Raw genomic sequence first — 17,213 nt, forward strand, 5'->3', positions numbered from 1 at the left:
TCAATGTTACCTCTGCGTTCTTCTACAGGAAGTTCTGCCTGTCAAAAGCTAGGTCACCCAATTCCAGTTCATTTCAATGAGGCTTATGCTATGCAATTATTACAATGGGTGCTTTCTTATGTTACCCAGCGTGTGTGCATGCACCATTTAAAATCTTCCATTTCAGACACTTTTGCTCTAAGCAAGCATCCAGTGAAGGATAGCTCAGTTCAGCCCCAATAAAATATGGAGACAAAATAAAGATAGTGTCAGATTCCTCTGATCAAAGAGTTCACAGAACCCCTTATTGGAGCATCTTCCATCACTTCCTTATCAATGGCTTAGACTCTCTGTTGCCGGATGGGAGGGGGTGTTAGGTTGGAGTGTGAATTGCATTATTATGGCTACACATTTATGATGGCAGACATCAAGGCCAGTGGTTAGAGATACACTAGCAATGCCACCTGGATGGGAAGGGGGGGTGGCATACTTTTGTGAGAAAGGGAGGCAAACAAGGGAATGTAGTTTTAACTGTATGTTTTAGTGGGAATTCTCCATTTGCAGCTTTACCTCTGTCCTAGTCATTTTGCTTCATTAAACAGTTAAAGGATCCCAGGCTCCTGACTGTAATTGCGTGAATGCTCAAATGGTCTAGTGCTGACAGGTAGAGATCAAATTAAACCAAAAAGACATTTCCAGAAGAGAAGTTAATTAAACGATCTCCCAGATTCATTTTTATACATTTACCAGAAGTCTACACAATCCTATTTGCATCTCTCTAGTGTTTTCTTTCATTGCTAAAATTCACAAGACAGGATACTTACTATCCATTAATAGGTAGAACTGAAAGTCCCTATGTAACAAATAGGTCCACAAATATGGAATGTGGGTGTACAAAATTAGGAATTAACTAACCCAAGACCACATGAAGAGCAAAACTGAGTCTATCTAGTCCAGTGTTCTATTCCCACAGTGGCCAACAGAAGCAGGAGGTGAGTGAAATAATCTTTTCCACATCCTGCTTTCAAGTCCAGCTATCACTTCTAAGATAACCACCTACAATAACAGAGAAAGCTTGGGGCAGCCATGATGATTAACAGATTACGAGAATCTTGTTCTTTATGAACCACACAGGGATTGTAGCCTATGGACTTGGATTCTGTTCCATGAGTTTGGATGCAATTATCATCGCAGCTGAGAAGATGACTTGCAGCTGAAGACTTGGCTATTTTTTTCCCTTTGGGGGCTGTATTTAGCATGTCTCAAAATGGTTTAGGTCATTCTCCTGGCAGCTAGTAAATCTGTCCATAAAAGTATGACAAGCTACAGAAACTCTGATTTAAGATTCAGGTTCTGCCCAAGGAAGTACATGCCACTGACAGCTCTTAGATAGCTGGTCACGTTATATGAAGACCAATCATTGTTTACTATAGATAACAGTCTATACCAGTGTTTCTCAACTTTGGCAACTTGAAGATGTGTGGACTTCAACTTCCAGAATTCCACAGCCAGCAGTCCACACTTCTTCAAGATGCCAAGGTTGAGAAACACTGGTCTGTACTATGACTGGACACCTCAGCAGAAGCCAACACATACCTTAAATTCCACAAAATATCTCTGCATCTATTGTGTAATATCTGAGTAATGTGTTCTCTTTTTTAGAATACTGTGTCCCATACAAAATTGTTCCCTGAAAGGTAGCTTGGTCCATCTTCACTTTAAAGATTAATGGAGGGAGACATGCGTATCAGGGAGGGGGCCAAGGCAGGGCAAAGGGTGACATGTGACATGAAGCCAATGATGTGACTGATATGCTTGCATCAGGCATGGGGACACAAGTAGTAATTCGTTGCAGTGACTTCATGATGCTTGCGCCATTCTGTTGTCATTGTTGCTTTTTAGAGACATCCACAGGGGGAGGGTGGATGACCACATTGGCAAGAGGGTGGATGGCATGTCACAATGAAAGCCCCACCCTTTTTGTACACACAATATCCCATGCATCTTCAAGGTGGGTGGAGCTTGGATCACTACATTCCATCAAGTGCCTTCTCCCACTTATTGTACCTACACATTTCACAAATCCCAGCTTTTTTGCCTCTGTTCTTTTTTCTTCTTCCCAAAGCATTTCAAAGCAGTGACCAGTGTCCAGTTTAGCCAATGAAAACCAGTGTTTTCCTCCTTCCTGTGAGGAGGAAGGTGGGGCATCTTTCTGGGCAACTCGGGGGCATCTAATGCCCGAAGTCCCATTCTTATGATTCCCATCACAAAATCCTCTGGTGCATTATCTATTATTTATTACCTCACAATTAAAGGTAAATTATTTTTGTATACATAGGTCTTTCTTTAAAGTTGAATAATTAAAAATTAAATTTATTTCTTTAATCAAATAAATAATTGAAAAAATTTATTTCTTTTCTCATTCATTCCTCGCATGACTGGACTGAACATTTTCCAGTTAATTCAGGAAGAGAATGTCCGCTTGGCACTTTGCTTGCCCTTGCTGGCCTTTCGTATTTAAACTCTTGTTTGAAGTCTTTAAATTTATATGGTAAGGGGAAAAATGGGCATAAAACATGCAATCTAAATTTAGACAGCTGCAGTAGCATATCCCTTTGGGGAAGTCTGCAGGGAGGGTAAAAAAAGTCACAATAATGGCTGTGACCATACAGTCGAAGGATTGCACTTTTTTCACATGTATTGCACACTCAAAACACATAAAAAGTTGTCTGTGTTGCAGCTGCCATCTTGCCTTTTCAACCCTCCCATGGATGCCCCTGCATGCCATTAAAATGAAGGACACACCGCAATTCACAAGCTGTAAGGACTGTACTAAGTCTGCCCTTTGCAAAGCTGAACAAAGTTATGTTGGATTTTCCTGCTGCACCAAAGCCAGCAGACTAAAAGAAAGCTCCACCTCAAGTCTTAGGTCCTAGTTCACTGCAGTTAATCTCCAAAGTTGGTCTGTCACACCCTTCCCCACCCACGAACAGGGTGTTCCTTATTTATTTATTAGTACGATCCTTCAGCCTGGAATATTTCATAGGTCTTACTCATGAGGTACACCCAGGGTGTACAGTAAAATTCAAGAAGGAACAGGCTAAAGAGAGCCTGTATTTTCGATGTACAAGAAGAGGAGGAGACATGATAGAGCTCCTCAGGTGTGGCTTGAGAGTTTATTATTTAAAGAAATGGTTAGTCAGAAAGAAAAAAAGAGGTTAAAATAGATTCAGAGAGGGAGGTTGGACTTCCTTGTTCAAAATTACTTAAAGAAGGTGCCACTGACAAAGCATGATGGCTAGGGAATTCTGGGAGTTGAAGCCCACACATCTTCAAGTTGCTGAGGCTGAGAAACATAGCCCTAGAGGGGCTACTATCAAAGCAAAAGCATAGACGAACGTCTTTGTGACTTTACATGAGGCCATCATATTTTCACCGTCTTCCTTTAAAACTAGAAATAAAATACAGCCTAAGCTTTTTCGTGGGATTAGTTCCAAAGGAGCTTCTCAGGAAACCCAGCACTTAATACTGAGCCTGCTGGCTGCAAGCCCATGTTGCAGAGCGAGGATGGTGGCCTTGTGCTTCTCATCTGACACCTTTCATTCAGCCTTGGACAATCACAGCAACCTTCCCCGGTCCCTTGGTGGGCACAAGGCTCAAGCTGGCTTAACCACTGATATTGGGGCTGAGTCCCCCTTCCTCAGGGTTTCAGTCAGATACTGGGACTCCTTTTATCTGCCAGGTTCCCTGTCAAGGAGAAGGTAAGTCTTCTCAGCAGGGCCCTGTATATTATCCTTTTCCTGAAGGCACTGAGCCCGGAAGCAACAACTTAGCACCCGTGCCTCATTTAGCTTACCCAATTATTAAGCAAATGAGAAAGACACGCCTTTGAGACAGATGGTAACTTATGTAATGGTTATTAGGAAGGATATGCCATTGCCCCCCTCCCCAAGTTTTGGAAGTAGTTTGATGGGGCCTTCACTTGCTGTGCTTTTCACTTATTGCTTTTGCTGCAGCCTTGATGATTCAAGAAAGTCCAAGGATTTTGCTCTGCCTCCCATGTATCTGTATCCTTTGAGATGAAGGTGGTGCCTCTTAAGGAAAGCAAGATAGGCAGATTCCGTTTGGGATATTCTGAACCAGCTACATACTAAAGTCACCATCCGTGCTTATATGCTTGAAATATCCATGATGAAACTCAGTGATAAACTGAAGAATAGGCTAAAACTAGCCCCACATTTTGTTGGTGGGAGATCCCGTGGTTCAGCGGGTAGATGATTTAATTGTCAAATTTAACCCAAATAATAGGATAGTCCAGATAAGTGGATATATATATATCTGCCTCATCTTCTCCATCTCTAAAATAGGGATGACACCACTCTCCTGATGATGATCTACAAAGTCAGTTAAATGCATCGGCAGCCAAAAGTTTGGCTGATGGTGCTCAGACATTCACTTAAAAGGGAAAGGTGGCTACCCCTAGCAATCACTTAAGCCATGTCCTTTTGCAAACCACCTTTCCTTCACTTAAGTACTGAAATGCCTGTCTGCATTTTTGGGCTTGTGTTGAATTATGAAATTGTGGAGTCCTTGGTGCTCTCTGAGCTTGGCTGGTCCCTTGCAGACGTTCCACTGAATTACGAAATTCAAAGTGCCTTGTGAGCATTGACTGAACTTAAACTGCTGTTCAAATTCCAAGTGAATTTGAATTACATTGGAATTACATTGGAATTACATTGGAATTACATTCCAAGATATATCTCTAGTCCTGAAAGCAAAATGCTATGTGTAACGTATGTGAGTGAATGGATAATAATAATAATAATAATAATAATAATAATAATAATAATAATAATAAGCATTTACAGTATATCCTGGTCAAGAGAGTTCAAACCACATAATGCATTCTAGTCGTAATTCCTGCAATGACCCTGTAAAGACAGGCCATTTTAATCTCTTCTTGCAAAGAACTGCATCCAGAAACAGCTTCCCTAAGGCGATGCAGAGTCCATGAGAGTTACCAGATTCGAATTAGAGAATTTTCCATTAACTCTTTAGAACCCCCCTTCCCCTTCTGCCTCCATTTCTTCCTCCCTCTGAGCAGCAACCGGATTGTGATTTGTGGTGCTCGAAGGCCTAAGTTCAGGCTGATAAGAAAAAAAGGCCCATGTTATTAATTTGCACTGGAGGCAGAACTAATGAATGTAATACAAGACCCCCCATTCAAAGACACCTTGGGAGAAAGAAAATCGGAGAGTTCCCACAGTATAGACATGGCACTGAGTAAATTAACCACTCACCCGCCACCCCCACCCCCACCCCACCCCCACAGGCACGCTTGGGGGCAAGGCAGCAAAGTGGGGAATCCATTTCAGCTGAGGCCCACCTCCAGCTCCTTGTGGAAGACAAAGCTGCCCTTTTTCTGAAACTCGTTTCTCTGCTATCCCGCTGCAATTAGAAGCAGCGTCCTAGATATACATCCAATAGAAACGTACAGGACCGTAGGATTTCCTTTAAGAGAGACTGTTCTGCAGCAGAGAGGAAATGTGAACGTTTAAAACAGTTTTGTTGGACTGGGCAGCCGGATTCACCCTGCAAGCAAACAGTCTACATCCTAAGTAAAAGGCAAAGGCTGCCTTGAGTTGACCTTGGTTCCTGGTGACTTCAGAGCCACGTCAGAGTAGACCTCTTGGCAACAATATGTGAGTGCTTTGCCATTGCCTTCTTCCAAGATGTTTTCCCAACTTCTCAATCTAGCCTACAGGTCCTGAGATTCCCTTGTGGTCCAAGTACAAACTAGGTCTGACCTTGCTTAGTTTTTTGAGGTTGGCCAACCAGTGGTAATATCCCCCAGAGAATTTAATGGGACATCCTTCCGAGAGGACACACACAGAATTAATTATTAAGGGACTAACTGGGAGATCAATCACTATCTTCTAAGAGTGCTTCTAGTCCTTATCCAGCAGGAATTGCTTCTTCTGAGACCCACCCCCCACCCCTCACAAAGGCTACTTCTTCTAGTGCTTTGATGGACATCTCCTGTAGCTTTCTTGGCAGCAAGATGGAAATTGTTTGCCACTGCCTCCCTCTGGAATGATTTTCAACTTCACTATGTAACTTATAATCCTGGGATAGCTTGCTTGCCTCTAGATATCTCATCCTCACTTTTAGGTCTGGGTGTAATGACAGAGGAGGCTAGAAAAGGTACGCCAAAATATATACAAGTGCCCACTATCTTTCACATATGAGTATTCTTCAACAGCCCCTCTGTCTCTGGCCTAGTCATCCAAACATACCGGTCTGGATGTAATGCTGAATGGAAATGTTTAAAATACTTGTTTGTTTGGAACAAATAATCTACTTTTCTTGTAGCTGTAGCCAAACAAGCCAGGAAACTTCCATCATTGGACTGTACTGGTTTGAATTGGGATCCCTGGTTTATGATACTAGATTCTTAAGAGAATACCAATCCCAGGATCCCTGATAGAACGTAACACTAAATAAAGCTTAAGAGAGGCTTTCAGGTTTATATCAATAGCCTTGAATTCCATCCAAGGTTCCAACAGTGATTGACTCCACTTGGCTTCTAGCCAAGACTAGCCAAGATCAGCTCTGTGCTGCCATCTGCTGAGTCCCCCTGAATTGTTTAGCTGCTTTCAATGGTTAGACAAGATAAACAAGAATCACGGGCCAGCATGTTCATTCTTGATCGTTCATAATTCTAATTAAACACACCAGTGCATTAGTGTTACTTACACAGGAACTTAAATAATCTTTTGTTGTAGGTGTAGGCATGCATATCAAAAAGACAGATTCCTTTGGGTAAATAAAATAGGAGAGTGTGCTGATAACCTTGACGCCATTCCTTTTAATACTGGTAACTACACCAGATCCTCATTCCTTGCAATTTAATTTGCTTGCCGCAATCCTTTAAATATGCCTTTTGTTGCTTTACTGCCAAAGACCAAAAGGAAAGCAACAGCACAGTAGAAGCCAATAAAACAAGATGAGAAATTAATACATTAGAAGGACAGAAAGTAGTGAACAACACTGAATGCAAGGCATCAACAGCCAAACCACGCAAATTTGAGTGAAATTCCATCCCAGTGACTTCTAACAGCAATCAGAACTGAGCAGAATTTGGCAACTTTCAGATTATTCTTTACATTATACCTTTTACATCTTTATACACATTACATCTACATATGACCTTTGGCTGAAATGCTTAAGTTAACTTTTTTTAGATAGATAGAAACCCTTTTTAGAATCAGCTTCATCTTCCTCTGCAGCAGCTAGGATTAGACATTCCAGCTGATTTCTGATGAAATAGTTTCATGCAATTTCTTTTCCACCTTATAATAATAGTCTAGTTCTTACTGGTGGGCTTTGCCAGTTTGCTAGACTAGGCTAAGACAATATTATGCATTTCCTAATTCAACATGTTGTTGGAACCAGGCTCTCATATTTAGCCATTGCACAATCAAATCAAATCAAATCAAATCAAATCAAATCAAATCAAATCAATCTTTATTAAGGCCATAATCCAGCAGAGTACAATTTATTGGTTCTGAGATAGCCTGTTTTTCAAGGTTAGCGTATTGTGTGAGACCAGTCATTTCATTAGTAAACAGGGGACTGGAATATACCACTTCAGACTTTAGGGGATACATTATTTCTGCTTGAAGTCAAGGAAGCTCTTGATCTGCCAATGTGTTACATTATGTCCTGCACTTAGGAGGGTTTTATTTTAAGTAACCAGCAAGAACAGGCCAGTCCTCTCCTCTCCACAAAACCCAAAACAATTTGGATAGAAATAATTTCCGCAGCATTGCATGCAACCATTTTTGTTCTGGCATGCATAGCAAGTTTTCCACAACTTTGCACATTTCCCAGCAACTGGCTGGAAACTGCAGCATCATCCTTGTATTTGAATTAGCTGCAAGGGTGCCCTCTTCTGATGGATATCTTCAAATGAGCTCTAACTATTCTTTGACTCCTTGATAACAGTGTTAAAGGCCCATTTCCGCACTCTCTGGATACTATTTCAAATAGCAACTATACATACATACACTCCAAAAATGGCTGATCGTAAAGGCTGGTTGCATTGATGCAACTTCACCCTCTGTCTAAGCTCACATACAGTAAATACTTAGTTAGGTTAATCTTTGGCAATCAAAGATGATGGCTTTTGTTTTGTTTTGTTTTGCTCCTTGGAACTCTTTTCTGAAACTTTTTATCCCAGTGCTTTTTGCTATGTCTTGTAGGTGTCTAGTAGAAGCACAATGATGTCATGACATGTGACATTACTTATGCCCTTGCTATGACTGCTTGATTTGGCAATCTAAATCTGTGTAGGTGGAAGGAAGATGACATTGATGGAAAAATGCAAGAACCATTATCTAAGCAGAAGGGACTGAAATGTTTTATCAGTCCAGAATGTCCAGAAAATGTTCAGAAGCAGCTCAGACAGACACATTCCTAATTCACTGAACTATAAAGAGGAGGAGGAGGAACAACACAACCAGACTTCCAAGATTCTGTCCTTATAGCCAGTCTCAGTAAAGATAGTTCTAGCCTTCCTGTGGAGTTGATTTCCTGGTCTGGTCTACCTAGTGGGGCTGACAGCGTATCAGAGAAATTCAGGTTATCGATTGACTTAGGTAGATGGTTGTATTATGTCACTGTGAATTAAATAGTCAAATGTCACAGCATGGTTGTGTTCACCTAAGAGGCTTAACCTGAGGTTACTGCACTGACCCATTTGCTAAGTTAGCACAGCACACTAAGATGCCAAAACCAATCAGGATTAACATTAACCCAACTTAACATATCATGTAAATGCACCTGCTAGGTTTGTATCTGACCTGGTTAAATGGGTTGTGTGAATGCAGCTAGTAGCTAGCCAGATGAGACACAGTTTGAGTTCGACAACTGCCATAACATGAGGAAAAACCAAAGACTTGCCTTGTAAATACATGACTTCGCATTCAGGAAAAACAATTCAATGGTAGCATTATCCTTCAGGTAAGATATGCTTTCAATATAGAACCTAGAAATGAAAGAGACAAGTCAAATCAACTCAGAAAAGAAACTGGCTGCCGAATAAATAAATAACCCCTTATTCAATTTGTTTTATCTCTTTGTGAAAAAATGTGCTCAGCAGAGCCTTCAGGGCTGAATGGAAAGAAGAATTCTTTTTCTTTCAGTGATTGTGTTATGACTCTTGGAAAGATTTGTGTGTCCCTTAAGACATCATCATTCAGCATTGCTATATGTGGACGTCCTGGCCAATACGAAAGACATTAATGCTTGTTTTATTTCAGAGACTGACTTATAGCTCCATAAATATTTTAGGCTGGGGTGGTTTACTTTTTCCCAGTCACTGTCCTTGATGATTGCACTGCTGTGCTGCATTAAAAAAAAAAAAAAAGGCTGGATCCTAGTCTGGGAATAATTGCTTTTCAAATAGCTTTGGGGAAAAAATAAAGAAAGCACAATAGCTGAATATAGGTTAAAAAGAACATAATTAGAATTCTTTTTACTGGGGTACTGAATCGGCAGAGTACTGCATGATATAGTGGATTGGGGGTGAACTTGGATCGGAGGAACCAAATTTGGAACTTAACCTAACCAAGTCTCCATCCCATGATGGAACCGAGTGGGTTATGCTGGAAAAGTCACTCTCTCTGCCTAACCAACTCCTGGGTCTTGTTGTGAGAGTAACACTAGAGGGAATTCCCAACGATAATGGTGGTGGTGATGCTGATGAAGATGATGGTGTTAATACTACAATGCACAGTACTTTCTGATACGTTGCTACTTATAGCTCAAGGAAGAGATATTCCAGCACAACAGCTATGAAGTTGAATTGTGAAATTTATGGTTGCCGGTATTTCTTATAATGTATTAAATTTACAGTATATCTTGCCTTTTCCACAAAGAACTTAGCAGAATTCATGGTCTGTTCATCACAACAATGAGAGAGGTAAGGCTGAGGAAGAGTGACGAGGACTCGATCATGGATAGCGGATCGATATCCCAATCAAGTCCAACACTGTGGAGCCATTGAACTTTAAGAGGCCCTTCTTCTCAGTTCAGTCCTGCTGTCTGCCTAGTGGAATCATAAGGTTGCTGTTCTGCAGAAGGGCTCAATTAAACTGCTAAGGATTAGCATTTGGGTGATGGGCAGCAGCACAGTGGACAGCCATCATGATCTCCTCAGCAACGCAATCTTGCTTTGAGGAACTCTCATTCAGAAGAGAGCTCCAGAATCAAAGAGTGGTGGACCTGCCTCAAAGACCTTGTGGACCATGAGTTTGGCTTTTACTCTTTAGTCTTGTCCAAACACTCTGCCTCAGCCAAGGCCATTAACAATAGTACTAAGTATGAACCTACAATAAAGCATTAAAAAAAACCAAGTCTTTTCCAAGGTACCTCTTAATGCTTTCCAATTTTCCTTACCCCCCCCCCCCGATCCTTTAATCTACTTACCAACCTTTCTCAGAACATCTGATTAATTTCTATTATTTAGCTTGATTTAAACCTTGAACTTTTTCTAAAAGGTTAGGAAAATACTCATTAATATAATGTGTATTTGATCTCCCTAACAAACTGTAGGCCTTTAACCTTCCCTTTTTATTGATTAGGAAATCAATCAATAAGACCTCTACAGCACAGGCTGGTAATGTTGGTTTATACTGCAGGACTAAAGTAGAAATCGCTAAGTCATATAATAAATGTGACTATCCCAAAATCTCTCAATGGGCTTCATCACAAAGACAGAAATAAAGTGACCATGTTTATGAATGTCCATCCTCAAACTTCAATGTTCCTTAAGCATTTCTTGCAATATTTATTGCACTAATACACTCAAAAAAGAATGAAGGCAGAAAGGCATTCAAATTAGAAAGCTTTGGAGTAAGCAGTGGCCTTGATTACTCCCTGAATGCACAGATAGGGATTTTAGTTATGATCTGTAAGGATTATTTCATAGATAATCAACTGCATTCTAGAACATGTGACTGTGGACTTGAGTCTAAATTGTGTTCAGACTAGTGTCTTTGGAGATGACCCAGAAGCGGCAAAATGTGCTACAGTAAGTCTCTGCATTGGTTTCCAGCAGACTTCCAGGCCCAATTCAAATTGCTAGTTACTACCTTTAAAACCCTACATGACACACACTGGGATATATCAGGCAATGCCTAACCAGAATCAAACCTGCCACATGGTCCAGCCATCTAGAGAAGGTCAGTAGAGAGTCTTCCTCACTACAAAGTACATGAGGTATGGGCAAGACAGCAGCCTTCCCTGTGGCAGCCCCACTTTGTGGAACACTACCCCCAGAAGACCAATCAGCACCCCACTTCATTGATATTCTAGAAATTAGTTAAATCTGTTTTATTTTAGCAAATCTTTGGCCTCAGTGGATTGTTTGAGGACCTCTACCCTGGGTTTTGATTGGACTTTATTGTTATGTTACTCAGATTTGTTTCCTTTTGTTTTTCTTATTGTATATTGCCCAGAGTACTTCATGACTAGGGTGGGCTACACATACATATATACTTACTGTACATAGACTTCAGAAAGGAAAAAATGTTTCTAAAAAGTGGGGATTTAAAAAAAAAAGAATTGGAAGACCAAGAAGATCATTTCCCCCCTACATGCATGGGAGTCCCTCAGAACTACATAATAAGGAACTAGATTATATATCATGCATGAGGAAAACATCTCACCAAATCCAAGGGATTTCCAGCACAAATGAACAATGTCAAGGAAGGGTTTGTTCAGAAATAGATGTCATGTTCAGTTTGGGGGGAATGAAAAGGAACAAACATGAAAGAAGTGAAAGAGGAATAAGAGATGGCCAAAGGATTTTGAGGATTACAGATTACTGCCAACTAGATATTAGGGTCACCTTTCTTTGAATATACAAGGAGTATGAAACTGTTTAGAGAAGCACTTGGTGTCCCAAGTAGTTAGTCAGTCAAACTTAATTTCGGTCAAAGACCAGTATGGAACCAAACAATTAACCAACTGTTTAAAAGTAAAAGAGGAGGCCCAAATATAAAATGCAAGCTAAAAGAATAATACTGTACTGCGGAATATTATTGCCAGTATTGTTACCACTGTAAACTATGTCTCTAGGACTAAAAAAACCAGAATATTTTATTTTAACTTACTTCTATCTTAGAATTTTAGCTTTGTCATAGTTTTAAAGACATAAAGCTAAAATTCTAAGATAGAAGTAGGTTAAAATAAAATAGAATAAAATAACATCTATCAATCCCCTGTATCTATCTATCTATCTATCTATCTATCTATCTATCTATCTATCTATCTATCTATCTATCATCTCTATCATCATCTATCTATCCTTATTTGGTATGTATGTGCATGTATGTATGTAGGTACACACACACACACACAAACACACACACACTACTAGGTAATAAATAAAGACAGATAGGTATCCATGCTTAAGCTGACATTTTAAAGGAAGGAATCTAAGGATTATGATGATTGTGGAATTCCAGACTTCATTGGTCAACAAAATAAACAAATCACCAGATCCAAATGGTATTCACTGACATGTTCTGAAAAAATTCAGTTCTGTAATTGCTACCTTTTAACAACAACAACAACAAAAAACATAGAGGTTGGCCTCTGTACTAGGAGGCTAGAAAATGGCCAAGGCAGTGACATCAGATCTGGGGGAATCTGAAATTATAGACTGGTGCTGTCTAGGCCGGTGGGTAGCACTGTGAATGAATGCTAGAGCAGGGTTTAGAAGAAGCTGGAAAGGTCATTGGTGTGCCAGTGATAAGTCTTTTGGTTTGAGCAACCTGAAAAATACCTAAACCCATCTAGACTTGCCTAATGGTGCCCTGCCAGACTTTAAGGAGGTAGATGAATGCTTCATAGAATCATAGGGTTGGAAGGGATCTTGGAGGTCTTCTAGTCCAACCCCCTGCCCAAGGCAGGAATCCTCATACCATCTTGGACAAGTGGTTGTCCAATCTTTTCTTGAAAACCTCCAGCAATGGAGCACCCACAATTTCGGGAGGCAAGCTGTTCCACTGCTTAATGGTTCTCACTGTCAGGAAATTCCTCCTTATTTCCAGGCTGGATCTTCCTCCGATGAGCTTCTACCCATTGCTTCTTGTCCTCCCCTCAGGTGCTATGGAGAATAAGTTGATGCCCTCTTCTCTGTGGCCCTCTTCCCTGTACTTGTTTTTCCAACAAACTGATGACACTGGGTGGGTGGGCAAATAAAGCCACCCTTTGCTGCACCTAAATTGTCTTGCATTAAACCTCTAAATACTGTACAGCACCACTCACTAGCTTTGTTACTGAGGCCGGAGAGGGCTCATCCATTTCACAGCACAATTTATGCTGGGCACTTTTCTGCCTACAGGGGCATCCGTGGTGTGTGTGTATGTCAAGATGGCGGCTGCGACCTTATGAACGGAGCCCCATCTCTGCTGCCAACTCAAGGACTGGAAGAAAACCTTTTATTGCTTTGAGAAAGAGCCCTGAAGCCAATTTTCCTAAAAGGAATAATTGTAATGTTGAGTTTGCCTTAAAAATGGCAAGGAGGAGGGAATCTGTAAAATTATGTAGGGTATGAAGAAATGTGGCTAATGATCAGGAAGGCTATACAGTATATTCAGGACTGGAAGAAATATAGAAAGAAGCATAAATTAGAGATGGATATTCTGCTCCCTTCTTCCATTGTGAACTTCCCAATGGTATCTACTGGCCAATCTGAATGCAGAATGGTGGATGAGGCAGACTAGAATAGTGCAGAAGAAACACCTAAATTTTCTTTATTGCATGAGAATATGTGGTGAGTGGAACAAAAAAGATGTTTCTGTTAAACACCAGAGGGCAGCATTGTACTTCTTGAAACTCTGAGACAGTTGAAAAGCACTCAATTTCTAGAAATAAAGACCAGGAAGTTATTGCAAAAAAGGAGTCAGCCTAAGACACACACACACATGCACACACATTCTCTCTCTCATTAGCTTTGTTTAAAATAAGTTGGAATGGTGGAGATTCACTGAGCAACAGATTTCTACCGTTTGGTTAAAAACCTAAAATATTATATTTCCTCCAAGGGCAGGCAATTTGATACCCTCCAAATATTTTGAACACAGTTCCTTGCCACTGCCATGTTGGATGTTAAGTTAAACTGAATATGTTAGGAATATCTCTAAGTCCTAAAGCGCTTTTGATGCAAAGTACCCTTCCCCCATTAGATACCCTTTAGACAGGTTAGATCAAGTTCTGTAAGTGCTGCATTAATCTTTGCCCAATCTGGCTGATTCCTGTGGCTGTCAAACTGCACATCTGGATGACCCAAGTTAAGGGAGACTGGGGTACCATCTTTGAAGAAGTATTCTCAATTTTGTGGCCATAATACTATGACCGCACAAGCCACAAACTCACTGTGGGTTGAACTCTGCAATATTGCTTATGACATTCAAGTCTGTAAAAGCTAATGCAATCTGATTAATTTCCAAGCAGCCAACAGAAAAGAAAAATGCTAGGCTACCAGCCAACACGTATTGGTTGAAACAAAAGGTAGTCTCCTGCAAACAGCTTCCCATGTTGGCACTTGGAAAGAATATTTCAAATAACATGGACTTCCTCGAAGGGCTTTAAAATTTTGATTAGGGCACCTCTACATGACCCCATATTCGTTGTTGATTCTGAAGTGGCCACACATTGCTGAAGTCATTCTTGATTCTTAGTGACCACACAGACTTTCTCCAGGATGATCTGTCCCCATCCCCAGCCTTCAGGTCTTCCAACGATGCACCTACTGCCAGTGTAATTGAGTCCGTCCACCTTGCAGCTGGTCCTCTTCTTCTCTTTCCTTCCACTTTTCCCAACATTAAGGACTTCTCAAAGCATCTGGATCTTCACGTAGTATTCATACTGAGTCTGATTGTTTGCTTTGCTAATCTCTTGTCCTTCTGCCAATCCTCTTAATCCTGTTCTAAATTCCACCCAAGGATGTCCAATTACAAGGATGTCCATGTAATTGAAGCTCCAGCATTTTTTGACTGCATAAAAAGGGTCAAAGCTTTGATTACGTGGCCACCATCTTGACTTTTTTGAATCCTGCCTTGGATGTTCTTGCCCCCATCTCAGTGCAATAGGTAGATATTTCTAGGATCCCTCTTTGCATCTGATTGCTCTTACCAAGATATTTGCACAGTCCAAGGATAACAGTGATGAGTTCAACCTGATGTGGATGGCAAGAGAGAAACATGGGCTTCCTCTCAACTATCTTGCGGTGCCCTCAAAAATTTTAACAAGTAAGATTGGCATCGTATAAGCAAGGTGAAAAGATGAGAAATGTATCCACCATTCCTTTCACACAGGACGGTGAGGCAAAGTTCAAACTATTTGTGTCTGCTTTTCCATCTGATCCTGGGTTTTAATATTCAGAGATAGAGCAACATGCAGAATGAATTTGCAAGGGAAAAAGAATGAGCATGAAAATGTAATAAAAAGATGAAAAAATTATTGTAAACTGCCCAGGGTCCCTTCTTGGGAGGGAGATGGGCAGTGATAAAGTTTGATAGATAGATAGATAGATAGATAGATAGATAGATAGATAGATAGATGAATGAATGAATGAATGAATGAATGAATGAATGAATGAATGAATGAATGAATGAATGAAAATAACTACTCTGCAGGAGGGCATGGTTCCTGGGGCAGGGCTCCAATTATATGGTCATGACCACTGTCTTGACTTTTTTGACCACCTGCAGATGCCTCTCCATCATGTCAGTGTGTGTAGGGGTCTGATTTGTTTTATTCCAAAGCCAGCAAACACAATCCTATAAAAGGATGAAGATCATTCTTTACCCTCAGTAGTAAAGCTATTTCTTTTTGGCCATAGCTAACATGGTCACACTCAGCAACTTCAGTATAATAGGATTTAGCCGCTAAATATTTGCTATGAAGTCATTCCTGTCTTCAAACATGGCCTAAATTGCTGGTACAGCAATGAATTCTTGGAACAAGAGGCAGTTATGGAATACAGAAATAAGGAACTCCTTACGAGATTTTGGTTTTTTTTTTTAATGGAATTTAAGCCAGCTATCTCCAGACTTCTAAGATGGCACCCAGGAGTCACGTTTGATCTGCCTTTCTCCTCTCTGCTCACATGGTCCTCTCATATCCTGCTCCTAAGGCAATAAAGGGATGAAGTATGAAAGGCAATAGCCTTTGCATGGAAATAATAATAAATTTCAACCAAGGTGCATGTAATGCTTTTCAGTAGATACAGAACCCATTTCCTGCCCAGTAGCCCTTGTCCCCCAGAAGAACAAGCATTTGTTCTTAAAATGATACAACCTATATGGTCTCTGCTATAGGACAGGCCAAGGTAATGACTTCCAGAACCTTTCTTCCAGAACTTACCTCATCACAAATTCTGCTAGAAGCACATTGGCAGCACTGTTTTGCCCTTCAGGATACATTGCACTCCCTTCCCACTGAATTTCACAAAAAGAATATGGATGGGGCTGGGGGAGGAGGTCAGTTTTCACAGATAACAACAAGCAGGTGAAGCCATCTGTCAAAACTTACACTGGTTTTTCTCCCAGTCTCTTCAAAGAACACCCAACTATCAAGTGACATCAGCTGATAATAAGGCTGGTTTTCCTTAGTATTACTGGAATAACACTACCTTGGAATAAAGTCAGGTCTTTTGTGCTAGACGATAGAACCACACTAATACCAGTCTAAAAGTGACTGGCATGAGGAGAGTCAGGTCATGATACAACACAGAGAAAACTGTCTTCTCACACACACACACTTCGCCATGCAACCTCCCCACTTCACTCCGCTATCACCCCTCGTTGGTTGCCATTCAAGCTGTTTTGGCTCAAAGACACGGTGGGTCTGGAGGGAGAAGTTGCCCAGAACAGCATGGCCCTCAAGGACAGAGATTGGGGACCAGAAGAGAGGACATGCGTCCATACCAAATTAGAGCAGATAACAGGGGATGGGCTGATTCTGTCCTTTATGATCACTGACTGCACTGCCCAAACAGCCAGGGAAGTGTTAGATTGCATCTACTGCAAAATGGTTGCAGCTTGTTGCCTTTTAAGGGCAAAACATCACTGTAGGACAGAACACCTAGACATGGCTTGAAGCTGCCTCAGGTATGGAATGGGGGTGAGATTAAGGACAGAGTGGAAAAAAGAGTTTGC

General features: G+C 40.9%; 1 protein-coding gene across 3 annotated transcripts in view; it reads right to left on the minus strand.

Moving 5' to 3' along the window:
• Positions 1 to 17,213, minus strand: part of FRMD4A (FERM domain containing 4A) — a 291,903-nt gene that overhangs the window by 96,071 nt on the left and 178,619 nt on the right. For all 3 annotated transcript variants that reach the window (XM_063308199.1, XM_063308198.1, XM_063308200.1), the window contains exon 5: positions 8,944 to 9,028. In XM_063308199.1, coding sequence (XP_063164269.1) covers positions 8,944 to 9,028 — 85 coding nt within the window. The remainder of the gene's footprint in view (positions 1 to 8,943; positions 9,029 to 17,213) is intronic.

Source organism: Candoia aspera, chromosome 7 (assembly GCF_035149785.1).
Source record: "Candoia aspera isolate rCanAsp1 chromosome 7, rCanAsp1.hap2, whole genome shotgun sequence".
Lineage (NCBI taxonomy): Eukaryota > Metazoa > Chordata > Lepidosauria > Squamata > Boidae > Candoia > Candoia aspera.